The 14,911-nt window shown below is 42.5% G+C and overlaps 1 protein-coding gene across 1 annotated transcript; it reads right to left on the bottom strand.

Moving 5' to 3' along the window:
- Positions 1–448: 448 nt before the first annotated feature.
- Positions 449–14,272, bottom strand: Marf (Mitochondrial assembly regulatory factor). The gene is made up of 9 exons (XM_065226770.1): positions 14,022–14,272; positions 12,964–13,726; positions 3,926–4,215; positions 3,631–3,861; positions 3,454–3,561; positions 1,988–2,911; positions 1,773–1,919; positions 1,471–1,667; positions 449–1,395 (listed from the first exon to the last, which is right to left on the bottom strand). Exons 2-9 carry the CDS (start codon positions 13,211–13,213, stop codon positions 1,194–1,196), a joined length of 2,349 nt encoding a protein of 782 aa, XP_065082842.1. The 5' UTR covers positions 13,214–13,726; positions 14,022–14,272; the 3' UTR covers positions 449–1,193.
- Between the last annotated feature and the right edge of the window lie 639 nt (positions 14,273–14,911).

The raw sequence follows: 14,911 nt of genomic DNA, 5'->3' as shown, positions 1-14,911 counted from the left end.
GAGGGGCTAGTGGATTTTCCTATGTTTCGAGGGGTGAATCGATTAGCTTTGGACCGAAGATAGTACCAGAGCTGAGCCAAAAAGTTAAGCACGTTTCTTCGGGACGTACTAGTCTTAGAGTTACCTCTATGGTAGTCACTTCGACTCTCGGAATAATCCCCATATTATAATCCGATTAATTATACAGGAACTGAGAAATATTTACTCAGTTCCGCTAATTTTCTTAAAACCAGAACTGAGTAGAATTTACTCTAAATTTGACAGATGCACCCATTACTCAAAAGTAAGGAACTAAGTGTTTACTCACTTTAGCGTTGTTCCACTTTTACCTAAAGTGAGTAGAATTCTACTCACTTTAGAGTAAAAATTAAATGAGCGTGTATACATTTTTCTTTCGACATTTTGTCATACTCAACAAGTCAACACAAAATTCAAATAAATCTTTCAGTTAAGTCGGAAATACTTTATTTCAGTGATCAAATTTTAAATTAAAAATCAGTTTTCAGTACAATTTGATTCGAAAAAAAGGGTTAAGCCAGCGGCTCAGCCGTAAAAATCACTAATAATCAATTTATCTATCGATATTGGTTCGCTAGCTTCAATTCTATGCAAGTTAGGTTTTTCTCTAGAATCCGATTTTTCATAGATTATGATATATTTTTTTACAACAGCTCTCATCTATTTTCTTCAACAAGTGCCTTTAATCGGTACGGGAGGAGACAAAAATATATACAGAAAATTGTTCACTTCTCCTATTTATCGGTGTCGTAGCTAGAGCACTAATTCTTATAATATATTATACACAGTTACATTGAAATATTTCGTTAAGATTTTCTAAGTAAGTTGCACTCACTTGCATCAATATTCTGTTTAGTATTCGGTTATTGTATAGATTCTTCCTGTGGGGGTGACATAGATATTTAACACAACATGGGTTTGTATGCACAGCAACTAAACAGGATTGGAAAACCTACTAAAGCAAGTAACATTTAAAACTAAGCTTGTAAAGTTTTGAAGTATCGATCCAGGTAAAAAAGTGGCCAAGGAACAACAATATAGCTCTGTAGCAAAACTTTCTGTCACATCTGTCCACGTAGCAAACTTTGTTTGGTATCGATACCGTTGTGGGACAATGTTCCATCTACTCCAGTCCAATATATTAAATCTAATCTTGCTTCGGTTGCTGCTTAGTTTTAGTTCTCCTTGATGTAGTTGCTGTCGAAGATCTCCAGCTCGCGTTGGATGAAGCTGGCCTTGTTACTCAGCACTTTGATCTGCTTCTGGTTAGACTCGATAACGCCCAGCGAGGTTTCGATGTCCTTCAGCTCAGTGTTCATCTCGGTTGTGGCAGTGTCCACCACGCGGCACAAACGGGCAAAGGTGCTGGATAGCTCCCTGTGTGGTGCGGACAAGAATTGTGTGAAATTAGTGATAATGAAATGTGGTAAGCAGGGTGTAGTTAGAACTTACTGTTGCACCTGATGGCTGCAGTTAGCCGAGGTCAGATCAACGATCAACTTCAGTTTTCGCGTAGCGTGCTGCACGTATTGGGTCTTGAAGTTCTTCTCCTTGGCGGCGTTGGTCCATGATAGGCGCTCGTAGAGGTACACGCTACCGTACAGGATACCGGCGCCCACAATCACTCGCCAGCCGATCGTTTTCAGGAGCTAGAAGAGCGGATGTTATGTTTTACGGAAGTAGTCGTGAATTTATGGTGATGAATTATGAACATTACATGTTGAAAATAGATATCAACTTTAGAAATAACCTACCACTCCTGCCACCAGCAGTCCCAGCGTGCCCTGCGATCCAATCGAAGCTATCGCCACCTTTGATATCACCGATAGCTGCTCCTCTGTGATTAGCTCGTTCTCCGGCATAAGACACATCGGTGAAGTGGGTGACATAATTTGCGATACCTGATAAGATCATAGTATTGGAATCAAATTAAAAATATCCGTGAGCAAAACAATAAATAAAACCTTACATTCATATTACTACTCTGTCTGTTGTGCGTAATGGCTTTCTTGTTGTTAGGCCGCATTTTGCCATTGAATCGCGCAATGAACGCCGTTATGCCCCAGGAGAATTGGAACTCGAGGTTCTCTTGGAAATCGGCACACAGGTTCTGACAGTTTAGCGAGTACAGCATTTCAAACGGCTGGTTCCTCGCAATGACGTGGTGGGTGTGGGTAATAATCTTCTCCGGAGGAATCAGAGATGTCATCCTGTCGGTCATCTCCCGCTGAGCTGTTTCAACATTCATAGCCAAAGCTGTGCTGAGCCGTGCCCTAAGATTTGATCCGAGACCACTTTCTACGTGGGCATTTATTTCCTTCTTGTAAACATTGAGTACCAGTTGATCCGCGTGGAAGGGCAGATTGAACTCATCAACCAGTACATTCAGTCGCCAAATCTCTTCATTCAGTGCCTTAGCTACCTTCTGTTCCACCTCTTCGACCATGTTGTGAATCTTCATCTTCATTTCGCGCGTCACCTGCATCAGCTGCGTTTCGGTGGTGGCAATCCGATCGGTTAGTTTCTTCTTCTGCTCGAGCTTCTGGTTGCGCAGAACGTTCGCCCGATCGTAGATATTGTCCAGCATGGTTCGCATCTCGTTGGAAATGCTCTTGCCCCGGGAGCTGTGCTGTTCGAACTTCGTGCGGACTGCGCTCTTCGAGATGCATTCCTCGAACTTCCGCTCGAAATCCTGGAACTCGAAGTAGCGATTCTGGAAACCATCAGCCAACGCACCGGCAATGGGTGGGAGTCCTTCCGCTTCCTTCAACCGGGCCTGCAACGTTTCGCGGGCTGACACGAAGAAAACGCGTTCTTCGGCTTCCTTCCCGGAGGCAACCTTCAATTCCTTTACGAGAAAATCGACGCATCGCTCCTGGTGCTGTGCTTTGACCTAAAAGTAGGATTAGAAACAGTGGTACTACAGTGGACTGAAGGTGTACAAAAAAGTATTTTTGTTACGACTGAAAGCGAAGGAGTGCCTTCCACTAAAGTTAACACACATCCATATTAGTACAGGCAGTTGTACGACATTTCCTCCAGCAAAATTCTTAGTAGATTTTTTTCACTGGATTATGAAAATCGTTACGAGTTACTATTCCTCGAGATGTAATTCTTAAGATTTTGAAAAAAAGTTGCCCCTTTGTATCATGAGCAGGCATGACGTTAATCGAGGAAACGTCATACAACTCAATCAAAACTGAATAAAATGTGCAAAAAAGAAGAAGAAGGAGAAGAAGCAGATAGGACAGTCATCGGCAGCGGAAGCGAAAGTCATTGGACAAACTTGCTCCATTACCTTATCCAGGTCCTTCTGGTAAATGATAAAAATGGGTTCGAATTGGAAGAGAAAGAAACAAATGGAAGAAGAATAAGAAGGATAATGATACAGCCGTCTGATCATAATCACCTCCCGCGTCAGCTGATTCAACTTACCGATTCTTGAGACTCTGGTTCCGATGCGGACGCATCCCAACGGTTGTTCAACACGAAAATGTTCGGTTTCGATAAGCGGGTAGACACCTGGTGAAAGAAGGACTTTTCCTGCAAAACAGAACAAATTCCGCGTTCGTAAATTGTTCAACACTCGAGTGCAGCAATTAGTGAACTTACCGCCAAGGTCATTGTGGATTCAGCGTTCAGCACCAGCACAAACACATCGGCATTCAAGCAGAAATTGTCGATCCAGTCGTTCAGGTTCGGCGACACATCCACACCGGGCGAATCGACAAACACCACATCGTCCCTCAGCAGGCTGCACCGTTTGCGGGGCCAAAATATTCGTATCATCGAGCTTTCCGAGAGCTTGTCCTGGCAGAGTGCGTTGGCGAGTTGTTTGATCGACTGCAAGTCACAAAAATAGTAATTAGTCAAAGCTATGGCATTTAACAAATTCCACACCACTCACCGTAACATTCAGCTTCTCATCGCAGCCTTCCTTCACCAGATACGCCTCGTCGCCGTCTATGCCCTCGACCTGGCAGAAGCAATGGGTCGTATGACCGATACCACTCGGCAGAATTTTGTCCCGCAGCATAGCGTTGATCACCGAGCTTTTCCCGTTCGAGGTACGCCCAAAAAAGGCCACCTTCATGTGATCTCGGGCCAGCACCTCCCGAATGCCGGATACCTTCAATACATAGCTTTTGAACATTTCCGATTCGGCTTTGTCCACGATTTCCACCACCTTCGGGAGGTCTGTAATTTTTGATAACAGGAAAGAATTAAAATATTTCAGTATGTGTTGACGGGACAACATTTTACGACGAATGCGCTCGCTTGGCTTGAAAATTTATTTACTTCCTAATGCACCATTGAGCTACATGCAGATGAGGTGTAGCCAAACTGTAATTAGATCATAGACAACTCCTGGAAAGGGAATTATGAGCTGAACTATTCAAAATTCAATATAGATCTTATCCATGTGAACAAGTTTGCTGAAAACTACAACCTGCTCTATCTATTCGAGGAGTTAGAAGTCAAACTGAACTAATCCACCATCCAAAGGTTCTTGTTCGTCTGAACAACTATGCCAAAGACAGCAACCTTATGTTTAGTCGAACCGTCAAGTTAATGCAAGCAACTAGATGTCAAAAGATACACCTTCGCCGCCTGGTGAGGAAATCTTGAACTAAACACTGTTCATCATTCAATAGGTTTTGTCCATCTGAACAATGCCAAAATAGCTAGGCTCTTGGACTTTCCTGTCCCAAGCGAAAGGATGGGCAGGAAGAAAGGAAAACAACAGAGCAGTACGTACGCTAGTGTAGCGGCTGTAAGTGCTTTGTACAGCAACAATCAGAAGGAAGTAATGGACGTGGCAACTCCGGAGACCAGAGCCCAACCAACAATCAATACGAAACTAACGATTTTAAATTGGCTCACTACTTGACTAGCCTATTGGTCCTAAGCAAACGATTAACGTACCCCATTCTAGTCGAAATTCTAGTACTACACTATGTTTGTTTTGATTCGCTATGAAAGTTTGACAGATAAAATGAGGGGTTCGTGGATTTTCCTATGCTACGAGGGGTGCATCGATTAGCTTGGGACCGAAGAGAGTACCAGAGCTGAGCCAAAAAGTTGAGCACATTTCTTCGGGACCTTCTAGTCTTAGAGTTACCTCTATGGCCCAACAGGTGGAGCCCGAACTGACAGAATAACATTGGGCGGATCTTGCAGCGCACGTTTCTGACAGAATAACTAATGACATTTAACTGGCAATTTCAGGTCATTTTAAGAAGTATTTCATGAACATTTTAAGGAAAACTAAGGGTGAATCCTAAACTAGTTTTGAAGAGACTATTATGGGGATTGTGAGTAGACATCCATAGAGTTCTAAATAAAATTCAGAGTAATTGGATTGCAATCATTTTCCTAGCGTTATTCCACATCAAGACATTGAAGAGAGCAGTCATATTTTTATCGTTAATAAAACTTGTTTATTGTTACGAGTTGTCCTGCTTGTTTCCTGTACGCCCCATTAGCACTAAAGAGGCTGAATCTAGAACTTAGCCAATTCAGTCTGTTTATTCCGCACCATATTCCTTCAGGTTATGGACTCTGCTTCGAAGGAAGGTTCTGGAATTCCGCAGTTGAATGGAACACATTTCGAGAATTGGCGTTTTCGAGTTCTTTGGATGCGGCGGAAGTTTCCGAAGCGCTTACGGGACAAGTTCCTGGTGCAACGGATCCTGGAAAAGCGAAGTTTATGCAGACAGATCGGAAAGCGAAGTCGTTGCTGGTCGGATTCCTTTCTCATGAGTGTCTTGGCATAAAACGGGACAAGGAGACGGCTCGCGATATGTGGAAGGCTCGCTCTACGCGAAGAAGTCTGTGGCAAGCCAAACCCTGTTACGAAAGCAGTTGGCAAGACTTCGAATGAAGTAAGGTATTTCAATGCGGCATCACTTTCAACAGTTCGCCAACATCATACGGCAACTCAAGACCGCTGGTGCTAAATTGAAGGAGAACGATACGGTATCCCAGTTATTTTTTACCCTTTCCCACAGCTACTACTCCATGGCAACAGCTTTAGAGAACATCAACTAAAAGGACATGAGGTTGGAAACCGTGAAGCAACAATTCAGTGCCAACATTTCAAAGGAACGCAATTGCATTTGTAAACAATGGATTTAGCCGTCGATTGCTCGCGAATCAAAGCTCATTCATGAAAAATAATGACACCAGCAGGTAGAGGAATGTTTCCTCTACCAGCTAGCATTGTAATTTTGGAGAGGTAAGATTTCATTCGCGAGAAATTGACGGCTAAAGTCATTGTTTACAAAAGCAATTACGCCCCTTTGAAATGTTGGCACTGAATTGTTGGCGAAGGAATCCAAATGGTCTGATGGGATGGAAGGTTCTTATGAAGATAGGAGTGTAGCGTTTGTCGGACGAAGAAATAAGAAGCCCAAAAAAGCTGGGAAACGCCATCGTTGCGGAAAGGTGGGACATATGCAAAAAGATTGCCACGTTAAGAAGCCAGAAGGTAAGGTGAATGCAGCCGTTAACAGCAAGTCTGTTTCGTTCATGGTGAACAAGATGTCGACAAAGACAGAACACACAAAGTCCGTATTCGTTGTGGATTCTGGATGTAGCGACCATCTGGTGAACAGCTTGGAATGCATGTAGTCGGTGAGGAAGCTCACACAACCGTTCGTGATCTATGTGGCCAAAGATGTTGTTACGATTATTGGAAACTACGAAGGTGAAATTACTGGACTATCAAGAGAAGGTGTGCGGATTGAATTGAAGAATGCAATATTCGTGTAAATGTGTCTCAAGCGGGAATCGACGTACTGTTCACAAGTCGTGATGGAAAGCATCAAGCAATTATAAAGAAGGATGACGCGGTTATTGGGAGTAGCGCATCTACGAGGTAATTTATATGAACTGAATTTGATTTGGACATGAAAGAAGCTACCGCAAATCTATGCGCATCGGACACTGGAAACCTCTGGTTACGCCAGTCAGACCACGATGAACACGTTGGTTCAGTACAATATGGTAGAAGGATTCGGTCCGAAGGTGAATGCTGTCGAATTCTATGAGACTTGCGTACTTTGCAAGCAGTGTAGAGAACCTTTCGATGGAACTCGTGAAAAAGCTAGTCGTCTACTTGAGCGAATCCACTCGAATGTGTGTGGACCAATCGATCCTCCGATCTGGAACGGATCAAAGTATTTTGTGTCATTTTTTGACGATTATATGACTATGCGTGTGTCTACGTGATCAAGAAGAAGTCTGAAGTTTTTGATCGTTTTCAAGAATATGAAGCGATGGTGACTGCCCAGTTTGAAAAACGAATCAGCAAGTTTACCGTGGATCAAGGACGTGAGTACTGCTCGAAGGAACAAGAAGCATACTATAAGAGAAAGGGGACTCAAATCCAGCCAACTGTAGCCTATTCTCCGCAACAGAACGGGGTTGCCGAAAGGTTCAATCGAGAAGGTAAGAACAACGCTGATTAACTGGAATATGCCCCAAGTACATGTGGTCATAAGCAGAATCGTTGCCCTCTATTGCTCTATCGGACAACACCGTACGCCTGCTGAGTATTGGACCGGTGTGAAACCTGATCTTTCGAAGCTGAGAATTTTCGGATGCAAAGCATTTGCATAGGTGTCAGGTCAACTCCGGAAGAAACTGGACTATAAGATTCGCGAGGCGGTGATGGTAGGCTATGCTATGAATACCGCTTTTGGGATAGATCGTCAAGAAAAAACCTCGTAGCCTGTGACATCAAATTTAACGAGAATTCATCACCATACGCAATTGAAGACAGTCAAGACTCGAAGGTACCGTTGGTGATTCCGATGGTATATCTGGACTGCGTAGATGACCAGCAAACTGACTTCCAGGACGCGATGTATGTTTCAAACAATGGCGAAGATGAGATTGAACTGGAAGAACAACAAAACAACCAGCAAGATGAATTCGAAGACGCGATGCCTGTTTCACTTGATGACGAAGAAGACGTTGAACTGGCAGAACCACCTGAGGAACAACTTGAGAATCCTGGGACGCTCCGTTCACATTCAAGAGTCAAACGACTCAAACACTAGGCGCGGTGAACGGGAGCGCAGACTCCCAGATTCCTCGGAGTCCTACGGTGAAATCAGGGCGCAGAATGACCGACAATTGTGGCTGGATGCAGTTGATGAAGAACTAAAATCCCTGAAGGCCAACAAGGTATGGCAACTGGTGCCGTGTCAAACCCTTGCAGTCGAAGTAGATCTTCCGTATGAAAGAAGATGAAGAAGGAAACCCTGTGCACTATAAATCAAGATTGGTTGTCAAAGGTTTCTTGCAGAAAGCCGGTTTGGACTACAACGAAACTTATTATTATTATTTAGCTTTATTAAGGAGGCTTTCAGCCTTAGGCTGGTTCGCCTCCAACCACAACGAAACTTATGCACCTGTTTCGAAGCTAACAACAATCCGTATTGTGCTGGCTGTCGGTGTTCAAAAAGAGTTGCAATTTCCACTAAATGGATGTGAAGACGGCGTTTCACGGTGAGCTCCAAGAGCAAATATTCATGGCGGTTCCGGACGGCGGCAAGGCGGGAGCTGGCACGGTGTGCCAATTGAAGATAATTCTATATGGTCTGAAGCAATCCGCTGCTGGAACGAGAAGTTCAATCAAGTGCTGCTGAAGTTAGGTTTTATTCGTTCCAAGTACGATTATTGCCTATACTCCCGTACCGACGAGAGGGAGAAAGATGCTATTTTCATCGTACTATATGTGCATGATCTTCTCAAAGCGATGAATGAACGAGGAATGAAGCTGTCAACAATCCGACTGTGGAGAATGGTATGAAGATACAAGACGGAAATATGATGCTGTCTCAAGAAGCTAGTCTAGAAAAGATCTTCCCGAAGTTTGGCATGTTGGAATGCAACCCTCCAAGGACCTCAATCGAAAAATGATTGCAGCATGATCGTCAAGTTTCCGAAGTACCGTATCGTGAACTACTGGGAACCTTGATGTATGTGATGGTATCCACGCGATCAGACATTTGCTATCCTGTCGGATACCTGGGAAGATTCCAAGAACAACCCGGACAGTAGGGCATTACTTGAAAGGGACGTTGGATTATTGCTTGACTATAACCCGAGACGTTCAAGCAAAACCACTAGTTGGATTCACGCACTCACGGATGAAGACTTGGCTACCGATACCGAGGACAGGAAGCCAGTGAGCGGATTTGTCTTCCAGGTGTTTGGATCGAATATTGTCTGGTCCAGTAAAAAACAAACGGTGGTGGCCACCAGGGTTGCTTCCACTCACTTGCTATAAAAAAATATTTTTCGGACTTATGCAATCATTAGATGTTATAATGATAAGTTGTACATGTAAGTAACAAGAAGAGATTGTAAGGTATGTGTTTGATTTATAAAACCTGTCAATTTCGCTTCCAGAGTGTCACAATTAGCGATCTTATGATTCGTGAGCGTTCACTCAGAGTGAGTGCTCACGAGTCGTAAAATCGCTGATTGTGAAGCACTGAAAGCAATATTGACAGATTTTATATGTCAAACATATACTGCAAGACCTCTTCTTGTAACTTGCGTGTACTAATTAGCATTATACTATTTCATGATTTCATAATTCCAAAAAACATTTTTTTTATAGAAAGTGAGTGGAAGTAACCCTGGTGGCCACTTCATCAAGCGAAGCAGAGTATGTGGCGTTAAGCATTAAGCGGAAGCTATATGGTTGACTGGTGTTCTAGGCGATTTGGGTGAAAATAAGATCGAGCCGATAGCCATATATGAAGAGAATCATGGATGAATCGGCATGGCTAAGAATTGGTAGAGATGACGATGAGAATGTCCACATGGATGATTCGTTCATGGATCCCAACGAGATGCTAGACGATGATATGTTTTGTCTTCTGTCGCACGATGATGAGATTGGTCTAGATGACTATATCTCCGGCAGAGAGATGAATATTCTTATTCTTTCCACCGGTCTCACCAGTCTGTATCTGAGGGTACAGGACGGCGAAATTATCTGTTGCGGATACCAAAATTTGTTTCTGTCAACAACCAATTTTTGACACGTCAGTGCGCGCAGGCGCAGAAATAGCGCAGTGATGCCAGGTACTTTAGGGATCATAAAAATTATGTACCATGGGTGCCGAACAGTGCCAACGAGTGTGCCGTGGTGTGCCTTACTATGTTTTTGGCACACTGTGCTGAGTGACCAACCCCTCGACTAAAAGCGAAGACATCATTGGTCTTCGCTAAAAGGCTCATTATAGCCATAATAAGTACGGAATGTCGATTCATCTGAACGACACTTCGTGCATATTAACGGGGTTCATTTTAATTTGAACTTCTAGTAACCCTATGACCACCAAAAAAGTGAATTTCTGGTAGCCTTATTTGCTGTTTTGTTTTCATTCTACGTTCCGTTTCGCATCGATCCATTTTACTTCTCACCATTCCATCTGCTAATGATTAGCGGAGTTCAAACTAAAAAGTGTTCCGATTAAAAACGGTCAGATTACCGGGGGTCCACGGTATACGAATAAATTGGTGAGAATGGAGGGATGACGAATATCAAAATTCAACTCACGTAACATTGCAGGACAATCTATGTGAGATTGAACAACATCCGAAAAAGCCTTAGTGACATTCCTACGAACCTCTAGAAGGTCATGGTTGATCTTCATATCTAGGGAGATTATATGGATAGCTTATACTTGCTGTATGCTGTTCTGATAGTAAGGAACCCAGACCACAACGGCATACTCCAATGTAGAGCGAACTAAGGAACAATACAGGGTCTACAGTGAATATCCGAGAATTCTTTGGCAGCACGAACAATTAGATCCAGGCATTTAGAAGCTTTGGAGGTTATGTATCCTACATGATCTTAAAAAGTAAGATTCGAATCTAAGAGAACACCTTAAAAGTAGATTCTCTCTTTAGAGATGTTCCGGCAAATGAAATGGTGTTTACGTCTAAAGGAAATTACTTAGCATTTGTTGGCATTCAAACTCATGCGATTATTTGCGCACCGTTTGGAAAAAAAAGGTCTTAATGAAGGAAATGTGCATCTTTTTGACATAATAGCGTTTGAAGTCATCGACATACGAGAGCTTAAACCGCTTAAAACATTTGAGCACTAGGTTGTCATCATTCAGGTACAGTAACAATTAGAAAGGTTAAATATGACTGCCCCGTGGAACACCAGATGTGACATGAATGGTTCTGATATACTATTATCACAGACAAATAGACATAACACTCGCAAGTTGTTCATCGGACAATAATTTAACAGTCAATTTAAAAGTATCGTAGTTGGTAGTACCGCTCCCTCTGGCGCGCATAGTCAATTCCCTTGCGTTTGACGTTTACACACTATCGTCATCTGTTCGGTGTAGTGCCCACCACAGTGTACTCAACAGATTGCGGTAATGTTTTACAGTGAGAAATATTCAATGTGTTATGTCTGTTTGTCTGTGGTATTTTCTCGGTATTACCAATTTTTGCCGACATTGAACGACCAACCAGAGATAATAGTTTCGCCAATCTAGCAACGAACCAGAGAAACCTAGACGTTCAAGCTTTGCTATTAAGATTTCATGGTTGATTTTATCGAAAGCAGCTGAAAAATCAGTATAGATTGCATCGACCTGCTTGTGAGCTTCTATAGCCTTGATAATAAAGGACGTATATGAATTGGTGCAGGTGGATCTCTTTGGCATGACCTCAGGTTGAGTCGCGGAAACGTAGTTGTGACAATGATGTTAGTATAGTCGTAGCACATGATGCAGCGATTTCTCTGTTATTTAAAACCTCTGGTTTATCACCCTTTTTGTGCACGGGAAAAACGAACGAATCTTCCATGTTTTAGGAAAAGATCCGGATGAGAGCAAGCGATTGATAATAGTAGCTAGAGGTTGCGAGATAGCAGAACTATACTCCTTCAAGGTGATAGATGGTATGCCGTTCGGACCGGGGTTACGAACATTTCAACCGAGCGCAAGCTGATTCAACAGTTTTATGTAATATCCATGGTTGAGGACCAATTGCAGAGCATGGAGGTACATTAGCTGCAGCATCATTCACCAGATGTGGGTCAAATGTTTCGTCGGTAAATACTGCTGAGAATTGTTCTTTCCGGACAGTTATGCCGGAAGAGAAGAAACTTTTTTATCGCCGAGCTTCATTTTTGAAGGTAGTCCACGGTCCTATTTCCTTCAGCTGTTCGTCGATATATGACAAGAAATTCTTAGGATTGTCTTTCAAATTTCGTTGATTCCGACGTAGATAAGTATGAAACCGTTTTTTTTTTGTTTAGCCGCTTGTATCTACTGTTGCAGGCAAGGTAATACGAGTTACGATTCTTGGAGAGTTTTTTAAGAGTCGATCTTTTTTACACATTAAAAGTATGATCAGAACATCTAATGATTTCATAATTCCGGAAAACATTTTTTTTTATCTGAAATGAGTATTTACAAACTTGGCGCTAGTCTGAAATTTGGGAAAATTGTGAGTCTCTAATTATATCATATAACATCAGATATTTATGTAGCGGAACATATTCATCGACTTATTGTGAAGAGCTATAAATAGAAAATTTAGGATAAGAGAGAAGCGGATTCAAAACAAACTGACCATCTCTAGGAAGATAATGGACGACAACATGTTTACCTACGGTGACTGGGTTATATGAAACATTGGAATCAAATCATACAAGGGGCGTCGACAAGACGATGGTATTTCTTGCCTCCAGTTCAACGATGCTTTAGAAGCTGTTATGCAACAAGCTGGCTTTAATATACGGGTTAAACATGTAGATGTCTAAGTAGAATTTTTAGAATCTTCCACATATTCCTGCCCTTTTTTGTCTTTTACAATGGGTAAGAGAAACCAGTATCCTACTACGCTTAGCAACTTCAACAAGTTATGATAAAACCCTGTACTCACCGTCAATGAATCCGGTGGTCTCGACCACATAGTCCTCGATTTCACCGAAGATGTCGTTGATCTTCTTCTTGGCACGGACGAATATCTGCAGCGGCGAGACATCGTTGTGACCGGTGGCGGCACCGCCGGCAGCATGCAGACCCCGGGGCGATGAGGTATTGGCGTCAAGCAGTGCCGCCGTGTCGTACGTGGAAGCCGACCCATTCGAGCCAGTCACCATCGACAGGGTACGGTTCAGATACGCGGCCATTCGTTTTGTTTTTATTAATGTTCACACGTATTTTCAAAAGTTTGTTTTCGTAGCAGTTTTTTTTTGGTTTGTTGTGTTTTTGAACCGCGAGCCGAAGATGTATTTTCCGCGAGATTACGCGATTCGATCGATTTGTTTTTCAAGTTTATGTTACGTTCGAATGGCGATGGCGACGAAAGGCATAATAGTAGTAGCAAAAAGAAGCTGATTAGAAAGATACTCGTGTGATTCGGCTTTGTTTCGAATATTTTCCTACAACAACACACAAAATTCAGAGAAAAAGGAAAGACACAAATTGGCTCAAAAACGTTTCTGAAAAAACTAATATTTTTTAAAATGCCTTGGTGTATGAACTAATTGCGATGGAATAATCTTTCTAGGCTGGGATACTGTGCACTATTAATCGATAACAAACAAAAAATACACTTTCTAGCGCCGTGCTCTCAGTTCATCCGGCAGTAATCTTCTGCTAATAGCGGTGCTTTCTTTTTTTCGGGCAACTCAAATAAATAACTGAAAGTAAACGCATGAAATAAGAAAACAATGATTAATTTATACGGGAAATGATTTCGCACGGACTGCACATTGGGACGGAACGGAAAGCTGTAGTTAGGTATGTGTCATGATGTAAGCTGAGTGTCTTTTTATCTGCAACAGAACAGAAATACAAAAAGCACTTCTTTTTACGGAGTAAAAAACAAGAATTACGTTTCAGAAATAAAACCAAAAATGCGACTGAAAAGATTCCTACTTGGATGAAAATAACACAAGAGACGACTGAGTTTTTTCGTTCTTCCTTTTCACGAACCTGCTTGGACTCGGACATAATCGAAAAAGCGTGAGAGTTCTGCTCGGCAATGTATCCTTTCCGTGCGCTAGTGCATTTTCACTGATCCGGACACGAACTGTTCCACCGGTACGATACGCTATCCACCAAAAGGGGCAGGTTTGCACGATTTGTTTCAACAAGAGAAAGGTTCCAACTTAATGCGAAATACAAGAGACGAAGCACTTTTTCCTCTGACAACATGCGTGATGTAACTTTTCACCATCAGCAGCCAGGATAGAAGATGGAATCGAAGGAAAACGAGAAAATGTCATGATGACATATCGGCAAAATTAGGGATGCTCATGTAAAATTAGGAAAAATTGAACTTAAAAGGCTAACCTCGCGCGAATCCAGGGGGCTATCCCTATATACGGAAACCGCAAAATACGCAAAAATGTCTGTAAAGGACATAATGGACTCAATGTTGACTATAAAGTATCCCTAATAAAAAGTTGGAAGGGTTGTATACTAGATACGACCGCAGGGTTGGCGTTGGATAACGTCTGTTATGTGTTGTACTTAATTGTGTATATTATATTTTAGGAATATTCCTTAATAACTCTTTTGCGAAAGTATGGTGGCCCTGAAAAGGGCCGTTTTGTTGGGCTCATGTTGTTGACAATGATGGAACGGGCGACCTTGTTGGACGCTTATATAGTAGAACAGAAAATATCATAGGTGTCAGATACTCGCATACGTACGTTAAACTCTTTCTTGATAATGTTGTGGCCCTGAAAAGGACCATTTTTCCAACGCGCTCGGCGTAGTTGCCCTTGCGCTAGCAGACGGTGAATACGACCCACTGAGAACTGCAGCAGCTGGGCATTCCATGACGGCGGCCCAGTATACCGGAGCACTGGCACCAACGC

The sequence above is a fragment of the Ochlerotatus camptorhynchus genome, unplaced genomic scaffold, assembly GCF_037179485.1.
Source record: "Ochlerotatus camptorhynchus isolate MF236.1 unplaced genomic scaffold, CSIRO-AGI_Acam_v1.1 ptg000261l, whole genome shotgun sequence".
Taxonomy (NCBI): domain Eukaryota; kingdom Metazoa; phylum Arthropoda; class Insecta; order Diptera; family Culicidae; genus Ochlerotatus; species Ochlerotatus camptorhynchus.
This window is presented reverse-complemented; position numbering and strand designations above follow the sequence as displayed.

Coding starts and splice junctions, on each gene's coding strand:
- Marf (XM_065226770.1), bottom strand. CDS start 13,213: ATGGCCGCGTATCTGAACCGTACCCTGTCGATGGTGACTGGCTCGAAT. Junction 4,216..12,963: donor GACCACCGGATTCATTGACG/GTGAGTACAGGG, acceptor CAAAAATTACAG/ACCTCCCGAAGGTGGTGGAA. Junction 3,562..3,630: donor AATCCACAATGACCTTGGCG/GTAAGTTCACTA, acceptor TCTGTTTTGCAG/GAAAAGTCCTTCTTTCACCA.